This window comes from Panulirus ornatus, chromosome 8 (genome assembly GCF_036320965.1).
Source record: "Panulirus ornatus isolate Po-2019 chromosome 8, ASM3632096v1, whole genome shotgun sequence".
Classification (NCBI taxonomy): domain Eukaryota; kingdom Metazoa; phylum Arthropoda; class Malacostraca; order Decapoda; family Palinuridae; genus Panulirus; species Panulirus ornatus.
Window position 1 is genome coordinate 17,140,197 of NC_092231.1, and position 19,494 is coordinate 17,159,690.

The window sequence follows — 19,494 nt, forward strand, 5'->3', positions numbered from 1 at the left end:
AGTGAAAAGTTTTTATCGAGGATGTAAGGCATGTGTACGTGTAGGAAGAGAGGAAAGTGATTGGTTCTCAGTGAATGTAGGTTTGCGGCAGGGGTGTGTGATGTCTCCATGGTTGTTTAATTTGTTTATGGATGGGGTTGTTAGGGAGCTGAATGCAAGAGTTTTGGAAAGAGGGGCAAGTATGAAGTCTGTTGTGGATGAGAGAGCTTGGGAAGTGAGTCAGTTGTTGTTCGCTGATGATACAGCGCTGGTGGCTGATTCATGTGAGAAACTGCAGAAGCTGGTGACTGAGTTTGGTAAAGTGTGTGAAAGAAGAAAGTTAAGAGTAAATGTGAATAAGAGCAAGGTTATTAGGTACAGTAGGGTTGAGGGTCAAGTCAATTGGGAGGTAAGTTTGAATGGAGAAAAACTGGAGGAAGTAAAGTGTTTTAGATATCTGGGAGTGGATCTGGCAGCGGATGGAACCATGGAAGCGGAAGTGGATCATAGGGTGGGGGAGGGGGGTGAAAATCCTGGGAGCCTTGAAGAATGTGTGGAAGTCGAGAACATTATCTCGGAAAGCAAAAATGGGTATGTTTGAAGGAATAGTGGTTCCAACAATGTTGTATGGTTGCGAGGTGTGGGCTATGGATAGAGTTGTGCGCAGAAGGATGGATGTGCTGGAAATGAGATGTTTGAGGACAATGTGTGGTGTGAGGTGGTTTGATCGCGTAAGTAACGTAAGGGTAAGAGAGATGTGTGGAAATAAAAAGAGCGTGGTTGAGAGAGCAGAAGAGGGTGTTTTGAAATGGTTTGGGCACATGGAGAGAATGAGTGAGGAAAGATTGACCAAAAGGATATATGTGTCAGGGGTGGAGGGAACGAGGAGAAGTGGGAGACCAAATTGGAGGTGGAAAGATGGAGTGAAAAAGATTTTGTGTGATCGGGGATTGAACATGCAGGAGGGTGAAAGGCGGGCAAGGAATAGAGTGCATTGGATTGATGTGGTATACCGGGGTTGACGTGCTGTCAGTGGATTGAATCAGGGCATGTGAAGCGACTGGGGTAAACCATGGAAAGCTGTGTAGGTATGTATATTTGCATGTGTGGACGTATGTATATACATGTGTATGGGGGTGGGTTGGGCCATTTCTTTCGTCTGTTTCCTTGCGCTACCTTGCAAACGTGGGAAACAGCAAAAAAAAAAAAAAAAAAAAAAAAAAAAAAATATTATACTTTGTTGCTGTTTCCCGCATTAGCGAGGTAGCGCAAGGAAACAGACAAAAGAATGGTGCAAACCACCCTCATACACATGTAAATACATACACACCCACACATGCACATACACATACCCATACATTTCAACTTATATACATACACAGATATATACATATATACACGTACATATTCATACTTGCAGCCTTCATCCATTTCCTGTCACCACCCCACCAAATATGAAATGGCAACACAAACACACACACCCCTGGTGTGCACACGAGGTAGCACTAGGAAAAGACAACAACGGCCACATTCGTTCACACTCAGTCTCTAGCTGTCATGTGTAATACACTGAAAGCACAGCTCCCTTTCCACAAAACCTTCCATGGTTTACCCCAGACACTTCACATGCCCTGGTTCAATCCATTGACAGCATGTCAACTCCAATATCTCACATCGTTCCAGTTCACTCTATTTCTTGCACACCTTTTACCCTCCTGTATGTTCAGGCCCCAATCACTCAAAATCTTTTTCACAACACTAGCAGCAATTAGAACTTAACTAGACTTTATCAATGAATTACCAACACCCATAATTTCTTACTAATATTCCTTCATAATGGAGAGGCATGTCTATAAAACTAAAGAAACTCAAGAGGACCTTGACCTACTTTTGTTATTTGAATTTTCTAAGACACAAAATACCATGCTTAACAGTAATGAATATATATGTCTTGACTTGAGCCAATACAAGTGTAAATCATACTAATTAAATTCCCATTATCAAAAGAGTAAGGTATAAATCTAATGGACCCCATAAAAATACGATAACTCAGACAGCTAGGCCATGTCTGCATAAACACTATTTTGTGTATAATGTCTTAATGAACAGCAATTTACTCATTAAATCTACACAAGAACCTTGCTCTCACATGCTATTACTTTCATTATTCCTTATAATGCATATCAATAAAACAATATACCATCTTAATTCCTCTGCTACAGGATCATTTGGAAAATTAACTGTGATAATTTCCATTCTGTTCCATCACGGTTAGGTTAACCTTTACCACAGACTCGTCTCCGTTCCACCCTTATCCCATGGAAAAGAAAAAATGTTACAATACCAAAGCACTCCTACAAGTATTTCATACCATTCACTTTCACATAAACACTACTTTCATTGAATAAGCTACTGGCAGCCCCACCAATGACTCAAGGCATGCCAAAGCTCTCTAGTCAACATTATGATGTGCCTTTACTAAATCCACAATAGTTTTTTTCTTAATATAGTTGAAAATGCATGGAAGTTCAAGCTTAGTTATTGGGTTCTGCTACCAACTTATTCATCAGTTAAGATGCATAGTTTTAAATCTCATCTGATATCAAAGAAGAAAAAGAATATCTTTTATATCCCAGTTTCAATCTAGATAAATCTGAGATATACTGCACTTACTTAACAGGTGAGAAACATGTTACACCTTCTCTATAATCTCCTTCCTCTTGGTAATTTGTCTGTCTTACACCGTGTTCACTTTGTGATGAATACAGCAAATCTTCATATATACTAGAGTAAGGAGTTGGTTGAGTGAGGCATGTCTTGGTCTGAAGAAGAAAACATACTTTTATAATATCACAAGGAGAGCAAATACTTTTTTAGTATACATCCCTTCATGATATTTTTTGCAAATACTATGATGAAAGTATCTGGAAAATAGTCTTTCATCCAACACCATACTTGAAGTACAGACAAAATGAGCTTTAAAATGAAATGTAAATGTAGAAGGGACACAACTTTTTTCGATCTGTTTATCATTATCACTCAGACAACTCTCCATACAGAACATTGCCGCCTTTTTTTCTGTCTCTGTACATCAGTTTTTATAGACAGCAAAAGTTGTAAGAGCTGCTATTTGATGAGATGAGGATTATTTTAGATTAAAATTGCCTCACACAAAATATAATCATAAAACCTTCCACAAAGCATCTCTATCAACCCTAACATATGCCTTCTCCAGATCCATAAATGTCACAAACAAATCCATCTGTTTTTCTAAGCATTTCTCACACATTCTTCAAAGCAAACACCTGAACTACACATCCTCTACCACTCCTACAACCACACTGCTCCTCCCTTATCTGATGTTCTGTACAAGCCTTCACCCTCTCAATCAATATCCTCCCATATTTTTTTTTTTTCAAAAGAAGGAACAGAGGGGGCCAGGTGAGGATATTCCAAAAAAGGCCCAGTCCTCTGTTCTTAACGCTACCTCGCTAACGCGGGAAATGGCAAATAGTTTAAAAGAAAGAAAGAAAGAATATACAAGATATACTCAAAAAACTTATGCCAATGTAGTTTGAACTCTCACCTTTATCCCTTTTGCCTTTATACAGTGGCACTATACATGCATTCCTCCAATCCTCAGGCAATTCACCATGATCCATATATACATTAAATATCCTTATGTATATTTGCGTGTGTGGACGTGTGTGTATATACATGTGTATGGGGGTGGGTTGGGCCATTTCTTTCGTCTGTTTCCTTGCACTACCTCACAAACGCGGGAGACAGCGACAAAGCATAAAAAAAAAAAATCCTTACCAAACAATCAACAACAGTCACCCCTTTCTTAAATTCAATTGCAATACCATCCAATCCCATCGCCTTGCCAGATTTCATCTTAAGCAAGGTTTTCACCACCTTTTCTCTTTTTTCACCAAACCACTCTCCCTGAATCTCTCACTTCACATACCATCCCAACCAAAACATCCTACATCCGCCACTCCATCATCAAAAATATTAAACAATCCTACAAAATATTCACTCCATTTCCTCACACCACCACTACCTATTATCTCTTCCCCTTTTGTTCCCTTCACCTATGTCCCCATTTGTTATCTCTTCCCCTTTTGTTCCCTTCGCCTATGTCCCCATTTGTCCCCTTATCTTGTGCACATTATTTACCTCCTTCCAAAACATCTTTTAATTCTCCTTAATTTTTTTTTTTTTTTTTTTTGCTTTGTCGCTGTCTCCCGCGTTTGCGAGGTAGCGCAAGGAAACAGACGAAAGAAATGGCCCAACCCACCCCCATACACATGTATATACATACGTCCACACACGCAAATATACATACCTACACAGCTTTCCATGGTTTACCCCAGACGCTTCACATGCCTTGATTCAATCCACTGACAGCACGTCAACCCCGGTATACCACATCGCTCCAATTCACTCTATTCCTTGCCCTCCTTTCACCCTCCTGCATGTTCAGGCCCCGATCACACAAAATCCCCCTCACTCCATCTTTCCACCTCCAACCTGGTCTCCCCCCTCTCCCCGTTCCCTCCACCTCCGACACACATATCCCCCTGGTCAATCTCTCCCCACTCACCCTCTCCAAGTGCCCAAACCACTTCAAAACACCCTCCTCTGCTCTCTCAACCACGCTCTTTTTATTTTTCTCCTTAATGTTTAATAATAATCTCTCATCCCAACTCTCATTTGCCCTCCTTTTCAACTCTTGCACCTTCCTCTTGATCTCCTGCTGCATCCTCTTATACATTTCCCAATCATTTGCACTACTTCCTTGTAAGTACCACCCAAATGCCTCTCTTTTCTCTTTCACCAGCAACTTTACTTCATCCCACCACTCACTAACCTTTTTATTCCCATCTTCCACCATTCACATGCCACATGCATCTCTTGCACATGCCATCACTGCTTCCCTAAATACCTCCCATTCCTCACCCACTCCCCTTATTTCATTTGCCCTCATCTTTTGCCATTCTACACTCAGTCTCTCCAAGCATTTCTTCACACAAGTCTCCTTTCCAAGCTCACTTACTCTAACCACTCTCCTCCCCGACACTGTTTCCTCTTTTTTGAAAACCTCTATAAATCTTCACCTTTGCCTCCACAAGACAGTGGTCAGATCCCAGGAACTGCTCCTCTCAGCACATTTACATCCAAAAGTCTCTCTTTTACATGCCTATCAATTAATACATAATTTAATAATGCCCTCCTACTCAGCCCCGATTCATGCCCCCTTTAGTTGCCTTCTACAACCCAAGGGAAATACAGAAGTCAAATACTTTCTCTCCTACCTCAGGGTTTATGTGTTGGAATGAAATCCTGAGGTGGTTTGATCAAGTAAGTAATGAAAGGGGTAAGAGACATGCGTGGAAATATGAGTGTGGTTGAAAGAGCACAAGATGGTGTGTTGAAATGGTTTGGAAATATGAAGAGAATGAGTGAGGAAAGGTTGACAAAGAGGATATATGTCAGAAGTGGAGGGAACAAAGAGAACCAGGAAGGGCTTCTGCGAGGAATTTTATTGGGAACAATGTTTCTTTTGGGTCCCCTTCCCTTCTCTGTATGTCATCCTGTTTTTAACCACTATGGTTCTATGCCACGAGCTGTACGGCCAAAATGGGGATGGAAGATTAGAGAGGGGTGAAATGCTCATCTTCAATATATGCAAAAATTTTCTGAAGTCCCAGGAAATTCCAGGCCCCCTTGTAGACCTCTCATTGGCCATGGAATTGGGAGATCAATTTGGAGATAGAAGGATGGAGTGAAAAGGATTTCGAGTGATCAGGGCTTGAGCATGCAGGAGGGAGAAAGGTGTGCAAGAAAGAGTGAAATGGAACGATGTGGTGAATCGAGGTAGATTGGACTGAACCAGAGCATGTGAAACATCTAGGGTAAAGCATGGAAAGGTCTACGAGGGCCTGGATGTGGATAGCGAGTTGTGGTTTCAGTGCATTACACATGACAGCTAGAGACTGAATGTGAACAAATGTGGCCTTTTTGACTCTTTTCCTGGCACTACCTTGTGGGGGGGGAAGCTATTTCCTGCATGGCGGGGTAGCGACAGGAATGGATGGAGGCAAGCAAGTATGAATTGTGTATGAGTATGTATGTGTATGTGCATGTATGGCCATTTATGTATTTGAAAAAAAAAAAAAGTGCAAATGAGACTTGGGGTGAGAGAGTATCATAGATTATAGGGAGAATAAAAAGATGTTTTGGAAGGAGGTAAATAAAGTGAGTAAGACAAGAGAACAAGTGGGAACATAGCTGAAAGGGGAAAATGGGGAGGTAGTAACAAGTAGTGGTGATGTGAGAAGGAGATGGAGTGAGTATTTTGAAGGTTTCTTGAATGTGCTAGATGATAGGGTGGCAGATATAGGGTGTTTTGGTTGAGGTGGTTTGCGAAGTGAGAGGGTTAGGGAGCATGATTTGGTAAACAGAGAAGAGGTAGTGAAAACTTTGAGGAAGATGAAAGCCGGCAAGGTGGCGGGTTTGGATGGTATTGCAATGAAACAGTCCTCTGTTCTTAACGCTACCTCGCTAATGCAGGAAGTGGCGAATGGTATGAAAAAAAATAGATAATAAAATGGCTCATGGTGAGGTGCCTGAGGATTGGCGGAATGCATGCATAGTGCCATTGTACAATGGCAAAGGGGATAAAGATGAGTGCTCAAATTACAGAGGTATAAGTTTGTTGAGTATTCCTGGTAAATTATATGAGAAGATATTGACTGAGAGGATGAAGGCATGTACATAGCATCAGATTGGGGAAGAGCAGTGTGGTTTCAGAAGTAGTAGAGGATGTGTGGATCAGGTTTTTGCTTTGAAGAATGTATGTGAGAAATACTTAGAAAAGCAAATGGATTTGTATGTAGTATCCATGGATCTGGAGAAGGCATATGATTAGAGTTGATAGAGATGCTCTGTGGAAGGTATTTAGAATACATGGTGTGGGAGGCAAGATGCTAGAGGCAGTGAAAAGTTTTTACAAGGATGTAAGGCATGTGTACGAGTAGGAAGAGATGAAAGTGATTGGTTCTCAGTGAACGTCGGTTTGCAGCAGGGGTGCGTGATATCTCCATGGTTGTTTAATTTGTTTATGGATGGGGTTGTTAGGGAGGTGAATGCAAGAGTTTTGGAGAGAGGGGCAAGTATGAAGTCTGTTGTGGATGAGAGGGCTTGGGAAGTGAGTCAGTTGTTGTTCGCTGATGATACAGTGCCGGTGGCTGATTCGGGTGAGAAACTACAGAAGCTGTTGACTGAGTTTGGTAAAGTGTGTGAAAGAAGGAAGCTGAGAGTAAATGTGAATAAGAGCAAGGTTACTGGGTACAGTAGGGTTGAGGGACATGTCAATTGGGAGGTAAGTTTGAATGGAGAAAAACTGGAGGAAGTGAAGTGTTTTAGATATCTGGGAGTGGATTTGGCAGCGGAGGGAACTATGGAAGCGGAAGTGAGTCATAGGGTGGGGAGGGGGCAAAAGTTCTGGGAGCGTTGAGAAATATGTGGAAGGCGATAACATTATCTCGGAAAGCAAAAATGGGTATGTTTAAAGGAATAGTGGTTCCAACAATGTTATATGGTTGCGAGGCGTGGGCTATAGATAGAGTTGTGCGGAGGAGGGTGGATGTGTTGGAAATGAGATGTTTGAGGACAATATGTGGTGTGAAGTAGTTTGATCGAGTAAGTAATGAAAGAGTAAGAGAGATATTTATCATACCTATTTTGCTTTGTCGCTGTCTCCCGCGTTAGTGTGGTAGCCCAAGGAAACAGACAAAAGAATGGCCTAACCCACCCACATACACATGTATATACATACACGTCCATACACACAAATATACATACCTATACATCTCGATGCATACATATATATACACATACAGACATATACATATATAAACACGTACACAATTCATACTGTCTGCCTTTATTTATTCCCATCGCCACACCACCACACATGAAATAACAACCCCCTCCCCCAGCATGTGCGCGAGGTAATGCTAAGAAATGACAACAAAGGCCACATTCGTTCACACTCACTCTAGCTGTCATTTAATAATGCACCGAAACCACAGCTCCCTTTCCACATCCAGACCCCACAGAAATTTCCATGGTTTACCCCAGATGCTTCACATGCCCTGGTTCAATCTATTAACAGCACGTCGACCCCGGTATACCACATCGTTCCAATTCACTCTATTCTTTGCACGCCTTTTGCCCTCCTGCATTTTCAGGCCCCAATCACTCAAAATGTTTTTCACTCCATCTTTCCACCTCCAATTTGGTCTCCCACTTCTCATTCCCTCCACCTCCGACACATATATCCTCTAGGTCAATCTTTCCTCACTCATTCTCTCCATGTGACCAAACCATTTCAAAACACCCTCTTCTGCTCTCTCAACCATACTCTTCTTATTACCACACATCTCTCTTACCCTATTATTACTTGCTCGATCAAACCACCTCACACCATATATTGTCCTTAAACATCTCATTTCCAGCACATCCACCCTCCTCCGCACAACTCAATCTAAAGTCCACGCCTCGCAACCATGTAACATTGTTGGAACCACTATTCCTTCAAACGAACCCATTTTTGCTTTCCGAGATAATGTTCTCGACTTCCACTCATTTTTTAGCGTTCCCGGAACTTTCGCCCCCTCCCCCCACCCTATGATTCACTTCTGCTTCCATGGTTCCATTCGCTGCCAAATCCACTCCCAGATATCTAAAACACTTCACTTCCTCCAGTTTTTCTCCATTCAAACTTACCTCCCAATTGAGTTGTCCCTCAACCCTAACGTACCTAATAACCTTGCTCTTATTCACATTTACTCTCAGCTTTCTTCTTTCACACACTTTACCAGACGCAGTCACCAGCTTCTGCAGTTTCTCATATGAATCAACCACCAGCGCTGTATCATCAGCGAACAACAACTGACTCACTTACCAAGCTCTCTCATCCACAACAGACTGCATACTTGCCCCTCTTTCCAAAACTCTTCCATTCACCTCCCTAACAACCCCATCCATAAACAAATTAAACAACCATGGAGACATCAGGCACCCGCCGCAAACCAACATTCACTGAGAACCAATCACTTTCATCTCTACCTACATGTACACATGCCTTACGTCCTCAATAAAAGCTTTTCACTGCTTCTAACAACTTTCCTCCCACACAATATATTCTTAATACCTTCCACAGAGCATCTCTATCAACTCTATCATATGCCTTCTCTAGATCCATAAATGCTACATACAAATCCATTTGCTTTTCCAAGTATTTCTCACATATATTCTTCAAAGCAAACACCTGATCCACACATCCTCTACCACTTCTGAAACCACACTGCTCTTCCCCAATCTGATGCTCTGTACGTGCCTTCACCCTCTCAATCAATACCCTCCCATATAATCTACCAGGAATACTCAACAAACTTATACCTCTGTAATTGGACACTCACTTTTATCCCCTTTGCCTTTGTCCAATGGCACTATGCAGGCTTTCCGCCAATCCTCAGGCACCTCACCATGAGTCATAAATACATTAAATAACATTACCAACCAGTCAACAATACAGTCACCCCTTTTTTAATAAATTCCACTGCAATACCATCCAAACCCTCTGCCTTGCTGGCTTTCATCTTCTATAAAGCTTTTACAACCTCTTCTCTGTTTACCAAATCATTTTCCCTAACCCTATCACTTTGCACACCACCTCGACCAAAACACCCTATATCTGCCACTCTATCGTCAAACACATTCAACAAACCTTCAAAATACTCACTCCATCTCCTTCTCACATCACCACTACTTGTTATCACCTCCCCATTAGTCTCCTTCACTGAAGTTCCCATTTGTTCCCTTGTCTTACGCACTTTATTTACCTCCTTCCAAAACATCTTTTTATTCTCCCTAAAATTTAATGATACTATATCATCCCAACTCTCATCTGCCCTCTTTTTTACCTTTTGCACCTTTCTCTTGACCTCCTGCCTCTTTCTTTTATACATCTCCAACTCATTTGCATTATTTCCCTACAAAAATTGCCCAAATGCCTCTCTCTTCTCTTTCACTAATAATCTTACTTCTTCATCCCACCACTCATTACCCTCTCTAATCTGCCCACCTCTCACGCTTCTCATGCCACAAGCATCTTTTGCGCAAGCCATCACTGCTTCCCTAAATACATCCCATTCCTCCCCCACTCCCTTTACATCCTTTGTTCTTACCTTCTTCCATTCTGTACTCAGTCTCTCCTGGTACTTCCTCACACAAGTCTCCTTCCCAAGCTCACTTACTCTCACCACTCTCTTCACCCCAACATTCTCTTTTCTTTTCTGAAAACCTCTACAAATCTTCACCTTCGCCTCCACAAGATAATGATCAGACATCCCTCCAGTTGCACCTCTCAGCACATTAACATCCAAAAGTCTCTCTTTCACGCACCTATCAATTAACACGAAATCCAATAACGCTCTCTGGCCATCTCTCCTACTTACATACATATACTTATGCATACCTCGCTTTTTAAACCAGGTATTTCCAATCACCAGTCCTTTTTCAGCACATAAATCTACAAGCTCTTCACCATTTCCATTTACAACACTGGACACCCCATGTACACCAATTATTCCCTCAACTGCCACATTACTCACCTTTGCATTCAAATCACCCAATACTATAACCCGGTCTCATGCATCAAAACTACTAACACACTCACTCAGCTGCTCCCAAAACACTAGCCTTTCATTATCTTTCTTCTCATGCCCAGGTGCATATGCACCAAAAATCACCCATCTCTCTCCATCCACTTTCAGGTTTACCCAAATCAATCTAGAGTTTACTTTCTTACACTCTATCACATACTCCCACCACTCCTATTTCAGGAGTACTGCTACACCTTCCCCTGCTCTGGTCCTCTCACTAACCCCTGACTTTACTCCCAAGACATTCCCAAACCACTCTTCCCCTTTACCCTTGAGCTTCGTTTCACTCAGAGCCAAAACTTCTAGGTAAGAGAGATGTGTGGTAATAAAAGAGTGTGGTTGAGAGATCAGAAGAGGGTGTTCTGAAATGGTTTGGTCACATGGAGAGAATGAGTGAGGAAAGATTGACAAAGAGGATATAAGTGTCAGAGGTGGCCTTTGTTGTCTTTTCCTAGTGCTACCTCACGTGCATGCGGGGGTGAGGGGGTTGTCATTTCATGTGTGGCGGGGTGACAGTGGGAATGAATAAAGGCAGCAAGTATAAATTATGTACATGTGTATATATATGTATATGTCTGTGTATGTATATGTATGGATACGTTGAAATGTATAGGTATGTATATGTGCGAGGTAGCGCAAGGAAACAGATGAAATAATGGCCCAACCCACCCATATACACATGTATATACATACACGTCTACACACGCACATATACATACCTATACATTTCAACATATACATTTCAACATATACAGCTTCTGCCCTTATTCATTCCCGTCGCCACCCTGCCACACATGAAGTGACAACCCCCTCCCCCCGCATGCATGCGAGGTAGCGCTAGGAAAAGACAACAAAGGCCACATTCATTCACACTCAGTCTCTAGCTGTCATGTATAATGCACCGAAGCCACAACTCCCTTTCCACATCCAGGCCCCACAAAATTTTCCATGGTTTACCCCAGATGCTTCGCATGCCCTGGTTCAATCCACTGACAGCACGTCAGCCCCAGTGTACCACATCGTCCAATTCACTCTATCTCTTGCACACCTCTCACCCTCCTGCATGTTCAGGCCCCAATCGCTCAAAATCTTTTACACTCCATCCTTCTACCTCCAATTTGATCTCCCACTTCTTGTTTCCTCCACCTCTGACACACATATCCTTTTGTCAATCTATCCTCACTCATTCTCTACATGCAACCAAACCATTTCAAAACACCCACTTCTGCTCTCTCAACCACACTCTATTTACTACCAAACATTTCTCCTACCCTTTCATTACTTGCTCGATCAAACCACCTCCCACCACACATTGTCCTCAAACATCTCATTTCCAACACATCCACCTTTCTCCGCACAACCCATGCCTCACAACCATATAACATTGTTGGAACCATGATCCCTTCAAACATACCCATTTTTGCCCTCCGATATAACACTCATCTTCCACACATTCTTCAACGCTCCCAGAACCTTCGCCCCCTTCCCCACCCTATGATTCACTTCCACTTCCATGGTTCCATCCGCTTCCAAATCCACTCACAGATATCTAAAACACTTCACTTTCTCCAGTTTTCTCCATTCAAACTTACCTCCCAACTGTCTTGTCCCTCAACCCTACTGAACCTAATAACCATGCTCTTATTCACATTTACTCTCAACTTTCTTCTTTCACACACTTTACCAAACTCAGTCACCAACTTCTGCAGTTTCTCACCTGAATCAGCCACCAGTGCTGTAACAGCCAACAACAACTGACTCACTTTCCAAGCCCTCTCATCTACAACAGACTACATACTTGCCCCTCTCTCCAAAACTCTTCCATTCACCTCCCTAACAACCCCATCCATAAACAAATTAAACAACCATCGAGACATCATGCACCCCTGCCGCAAACCAACGTTCAATGGGAACCAATCACTTTCCTCTCTTCCTACTCGTACACATGCCTTACATCCTCAACAAAAGCTTTTCACTGCTTCTAGCAACTTAGCTCCCACACCATATACTCTTAATACCTTCCACAAAGCATCTCTCTCAACTCTATCATATGCCTTCTCCAGATCCATAAATGCTATATACAAATCCATCTGCTTTTTGAAGTATTTCTCACATACGTTCTTCAAAGGAAACACCTGATCCACACGTCCTCTACCACTTCTGAAACCACACTTCTTTCCCAATCTGATGCTCTGTACATGCCTTCACCCTCTCAATCAATACCCTCCCATACAATTTCCCAGGAATACTCAAGTACCTTACACCTCTGTAATTTGAACACTCACCTCTATCCCCTTTTCCTTTGTACAATAGCAATATGCATGCATTCTGCCAATCCTCAGGCACTTCACCATGAACCATACATACACTGAATATCCTCACCATCAAATTTATGCTAACAAGAGATGACAATTATTTGAAATCAGGTAAGATAGGGGTAAATGAAGAATGTCATGTGAAAATGGGTAATGACTCAAAAATGTTCGGGAACCACTGTCCTATTTTCTTCATATAATAGTTTAAGTGTATTTTGCTAGTTCTATCTTATATTCCATTCCTATTCCTCAAATCTGCTTAGATGAATGATATAAACAAAGGAAGAGAAGTGGGGGGGGCCTTCCTCAACTTACCTCTTCCACTAATCTAATAGCCCAGCGATCAGAGCAGAGGTTTTCAATGATGAGTCCAGAATTGTTAAGTGATCTCACACTTTGTAGCCAGTTCTCAGGAAAGACTTCCTGGTACTGGTGTTGGTAAAGCTCTTGTACTTTAACCCACCATAAGGTACCTATATTCTCTTTTCTTAGTAGCTGCAATATTAAGAGAATAGTTTCAGTATTTCAGCAATATTCCTAGAAAATACTTTATCATAAAAGTTTTTACAAATCACATCAAATAAATAAGGCAAATAAACATATAAGAAATACTCAACAGAACAATTTTCAAAAGTTAAAGAATATTGCACATGATTATAATTAAACAAATGATAAAATCAATGCTGGAATATTATCATTACTATTATGTAACTAAAAGACCCTATCCATGGGGCGCACACAGCTTCTAAGTTACACTTGAAGAAGGAGCACGGTAACGTGGGCTCTAGTCACTAGTAAGCCTAAGCATCCAGCAAGTGCATAGAGATCTATTAAAATGGAAGAGATGAGGCCTAAGCATCCAGCAAGTACATACAGATCTATCATAATTGATGAGATGAGGCCTAAGCTTCCAACAAGTACACATGAGATCCCCATACAATGGAATGTTTGTTAAGCAATAAATCCATTAAGAATGGTTGTTGTAACATGATACTTAAGGAGATGTGTTCATAACACTGTCAATTCTTACACTGATAAGTGCAACACAATAGCTTTGTTCAGTATCAGTAATAGGTATGTAGATGTTATTTTGGTGTTTTATTTATAAAATAAAGATAATATAAATTTCACAAGAACCTAAATTCAATCAACGTTCACAAGTTTGTTGGAGGTTGCAGTGTTGCTGATCACTGCTGCCATCTTCCTACACAGTAACCACACCTCCCTGGCATTCACCTCCATCATTTCCAGCAGCTTACTCCTTGTGTGGGAAGCATTTGGTGCACATAAGGATGTGGTGAACTGGGTGGTTCTTTTCATCTCCTCACTGTAATCAATTATTGTTTTAACAGAAGAGGAAGCTAATCCAAGTGACTCACCCACATGCCAGGTGCTTACCTGCCTCAACCCTGTTTTTTCTTTAGGACAAAAATTTTGTCACTTTGTTCCACAGAGACCTATGCAACAGGGACAAGATAATGTAAGAAACTGTGTAGGTTCCACAGTCTCTTGATCATCTGTTGCATGTATTGGGTATTAGCCCCACAGTCTCTAGTTGATCCATTACTTAAAGTGGGTGTTGGTTTTTGGCTTCATGGTCTCTGGTTGATCTGAGTTTTGCAAAGGAAAGGAAAGTGCTGGCCCTGTGGTCTTTGGTTAATCCATTTCTCATGATGGGGTGGGAGAATATTGGCCCCACAGTCTCTGGGAGTTCTAACTGTAATTAAACTGACTCGCCAACAGCTGGATCCAGCCCTGTGTTGATTCTCCTGACTCAACTTTGAGACATGGACAAGAATGGCATCCCTTTTCTGAAGAAGGCTTCCGCACAGACCGGCATTGGGAAGTAGGACTTGGGAGCTCTACCTTGTGCTTGCTCACCACCTCAATTTACACATTTGTCGAAATGAAAGACAGCGATAGATCCATCAGAACGGAATGGTGAAGGAAAGATACAGCGACAGTTGTTAGAGATGCCCTTAGCTAAGGACCAGAAAGACCCTACCTTACAAAAAGACACAGATAGAATGGAGAGTCAGTGTCGAGTTACAAAGGCAATTCCCAGGCTGTCGCACAGTCACACATATACCCTATGTGACTGCTGTCAGCAAGAAGGAGGGCTCAGGAAGCAGAGTAATGGCCTCTCCCACGACCCCTGCAAATTTAAGGCCCACTCCTCTGACTACACAATTGTTAGAGATGCCCTTAGCTAAGGACCCGAAAGACCCTACCTTAAAAAAAAGATACAGATAGAATGGAGAGTCAGTGTCGAGTTACAAAGGCAATTCCCAGGCTGTCGCACAGTCACACATATACCCTATGTGACTGCTGCCAGCAAGAAGGAGGGCTCAGGAAGCAGAGTAATGGCCCCTCCCATGACCCCTGCAAATTTAAGGCATACTCCTCTGACTAAACTATATTGTGTAACTGTCACCAGTGAGAGGAAGGGCTCTGGTGGTAGTGTACTAGCCCCTCCCAGTAACCCAACTAACACAAAGATTATGCATCACTTGCATCTAAGTCTATATCATCATCTTTCCTGAAACCTTGAGAGCTCTATTAAATTAAACACTTGCAAGCCATAGAAGATAGCTAAAAAGGGAACAACTGCAACTTAATTGATGTGAATCATGGTGGGCTGTAACAACCGGCTTAGATAGTGTAAACAAAGATGGTTCTTCTTCCATTAAACAAAATCCATTATACAAGACAGCAATAGAATAAGTCTCTGTACTCCTACTACAAGTAAGCCTGTTCGAAATACTAACTGAACTTGAGCACGAGTCTACCACTTCAGCAGCTGTTTGCTGTTATGGTATTAATAAGAGTAGCATCTGTACCTCTGTATCTTTATCCCTGGGGATAGGGGAGAAAGAATACTTTCCACGTATTCCCTGCGTGTCGTAGAAGGCAACTAAAACGGGAGGGAGCGCAGGGCTGGAAATCCTCCCCTCTCGTTTTTTTTTAATTTTCCAAAAGAAGGGACAGAGAAGGGGGCCAGGTGAGGATATTCCCTCAGAGGCCCAGTCCTCTGTTCTTAACGCTACCTTGCTAATGCGGGAAATGGCGAATAGTTTGAAAGAAAGAAAGAAAAAAGCACCTGTACCATAAAGAGGAAATAGAATCAGTCAGGAAATCATTTTCTCAGCCACCTATTTTGAAAACAGAAATGCCTCCCAAGACATCAAAATATGTGAAGATGGAGGATTCCCTGAAAATTTGGGTGTAAGAAATGTGGGTGCAACAGTTCCTATAACTGGGCAGATGATAAAATAAAACCATCAACTCTGATATGGTGATTAAGAAGGAAGGTAAGCCAGCAGGTAAAAGTATATTTATCACTATCAGACATGTTGGCCTAAGAAATGTAACTCTAAAAAGGCAAGGTTGCAATAGCTGATGTAGACGCTGGTGAATCCATGAAAGTGAAACTCAAAAAAAAAATACAAAGGAAAAAGGTTACATGCCAGACCAGGAATGGTTCAGTATTAGATCTGAAATCTATAGTAACCAGTTTACTACATCAGTTTTTGTTTTTGTATTCTAACAAATGTGATGTTTTACTGTATTTCTTGCAGTTTTGCGAGATGGTCCTAAAGCTTCCTTTGATGCCTGGCACAGCAGAATACATAATCTATTATTTGTTTTCTGCACTTCAATATTTCACTGCACAGACATATGCATATAATACCAACCAAACACTTCAACTTAGCATCTAGTCATGTATTTGGCATACGCACCACAATTAACACTATTTCATAGCCACAATTAAATGGTAGTGAGGATTACGAAGAACCTATGAATTAAATTTTCATCTTTATCTACATCTCTGAAGCCTATTTCTTCTGGAAACTTCCATCAAGTGTCTCCACTTATCCCTGTCCTTACAAGCCTGCCTCGTATACACCATTTCTCACATTCTTCCTGTTTCTCTCCCTCCAATACTCTTCCTCTCCCATCAATCCCTTCAAACTTGCTATCATACACTTTTCTTGTAATCTCCTTATCTTGTATTCTTTCCATATGCCCACCTCAAAGTATAGGTACACCCCCGAATTTCCGGCAACTGATGGTTCGGCACCTCCTTTAGTCTGGCAAAATATGTGACGGAACTTGAAATTACTGGGGCCACAGATGGCGTTGTGTGTAGGGTGTGCTTATTTACATTCTTTACACTACACTTGTTGGTGGTGATACCGCAATTCTGTGAGATTCTTAGCTTATTTTACTTAAATCTAACCCTAACTATGGCTTCTAAGACATGAGAGAGTCGGTCATGGTGTCAAACATAAACACCAGTCCATATCAATCCAAGATAAAGTAGAACTGTTGAAAAAATGGACCGTGGTGTTTCGGTGCGTAATCTGTGTGACATCTACAGCATTGGTTCATCAACTGTTTATGATATAAAGAAGCAAAGGGAGAAAATATTGAAATTCTATGCAGACAGCAATTCCAAGAAGCAAATGATGATTAGAAAAACTATGAGATGGTAAGAGCACTGGAAATGATCACGTAATGATGGAATGGTTTCAACAGCAATGTGATGGAATGGACTTGTCAGGTAGCATGATAATAGACCAGGCTAAGTTGTTCCATAAAGAACTTAAACTACAACATATGCGTGACTATAGTGAAGGATGGCTTCAAAGATTCAAGAAGTGTCATGGAATTTCCACAAATAAAGTGTGCAGAGAAAAGCACTCTGCAAACCACGAAGGAGCTGCTGAGTATCTGGACGAACTTGCAAAACTCGCAGCTGACAAGCACCTCAGTCATGAGCAGGTGTATAATGCAGACGAAATTGCATTATTCTGGCGATGCATACCTACACTAACAACAAAAGACAAAGATAACCCCACAGGATTCAAACATGGGCGTATCTAGGGGAAATATTGCCTATGGCAAGCACTGAAACTGCGCCCCTGTCCAAACATATGACACAAGTATTTTTCATTTTTATTACCTCTGCCAAGGAGATTGTGTTTTTAACGGCATTTGTTTGTTTGTCTGTGATCAACTTTCAACAAAAGTTATGCAAATTTTGATGAAATTTTCAGGAAAAGTAAAAAATGACAAAAGGACCAATTGATTAGATTTTGGGAGTGATCCGAATCATTGGATCCAGGACGCCATTATGGAAATATCAATTTTTGTGAATAACTATTGAACTTTTTTTTTTTTTTATTATTATACTTTGTCGCTGTCTCCCGCGTTCGCGAGGTAGCGCAAGGAAACAGACAAAAGAAATGGCCCAACCCCCCCTTATAATATCAATTTGATTCCAAATGCCAAAGATATGTTTTCATGGGCAAGAAATCTAAATCTTTAAGATCCGGATCATTGTCTGAATTCAGGATGCCATTACGCTACTGGCTCCCCTCTTCAAGTGGCGCCCAGGGCACCTGCCCTACCTGCCGTACCCTAGATACATCACTGGATTCAAGCAATCTAAAGACAGACTTACCATCTTAGGGTGCTCAAACATCTATTTGTTTAATCTAAATTTCTAGCAGCCATGGTATACTTTAGACACATAGGAGATGTATAATTTGTGGGTTAGAGGCGAGTTGATGAATTATTATTAAGTGACCACGGTTGGTCCGGCAAAGAGGTTAATCTGACAAGGATTTGGAACCAAGAGTGCTAGAAAATCGGTGGTGTACCTGTATCATGTTTCAGCTACTCCCCCACTCCATAATCCATTTTCTTTGCATTACCTGCCACACCAAATGTCTTTTACACACCCTCATTACTTTCTTCAATCCATCTAATCATACAACATGCTTCTTTCAAATAATCTTCATTCCATCTAATCATATCACATGCTCCTCTCAAATAAAATACTTCTACAGCCTGGATTAGGCGACTGTGAGACTCATCTTGTGGCCATACTTTAATTGCATAGCTCAGGGTTAGGAGGACTATGCTGTCCCATAACTCTTTCTGCACTTCCATATTTACACCTCTACCCTTCATTACTCTATTATGGGGCCTTGTACTGCTCACTCCCTCATTTCCCCTTCCATACCACCAAATTTACCCAAATACTTAAATTCTGTCACCTCATCTAACCTGATATCTTTGACAATGTTTAACTGTCAATAAAAATCCATCTTGCTGTGTTACCATGGTTACTTGTACCACTCCTGAGTGTTAGTTTGTTGAAATTCATTCCCATTTGCTCACCAATTTCAGTCTGAATTTACCTCTTTACCTGATTAACAATACTTTTGCTTTCAATACCTTTTACCATCCATATTTTTATATTCTTGTGGCAAGCAGTGTGGAGGAAACACCCCACTGAATCTAAAAGAAAATGGAGAGGGGATAGTCCATACGACAGTGTTTCTTAGCAACATTTTTTCTCAATTTCTTTACAGTTATTCATTCCAGAAGGATTTGTTTTTGGGTGACATAAATAACACCAAGCAGCAGAAGGAGTTCGAGTCACATTCATT

At 41.4% G+C, this 19,494-nt stretch overlaps 1 protein-coding gene across 7 annotated transcripts in view; it reads right to left on the reverse strand.

The window, feature by feature from the left end:
- The window catches only part of LOC139749847 (tudor domain-containing protein 7-like), a 406,719-nt gene that overhangs the window by 302,541 nt on the left and 84,684 nt on the right, over positions 1-19,494 (reverse strand). For all 7 annotated transcript variants that reach the window (XM_071664170.1, XM_071664167.1, XM_071664165.1 and 4 more), the window contains 2 exons: positions 13,349-13,528; positions 2,653-2,801 (listed from right to left, as the gene is read on the reverse strand). In XM_071664170.1, the coding sequence (XP_071520271.1) occupies positions 2,653-2,801; positions 13,349-13,528 (329 nt within the window). The remainder of the gene's footprint in view (positions 1-2,652; positions 2,802-13,348; positions 13,529-19,494) is intronic.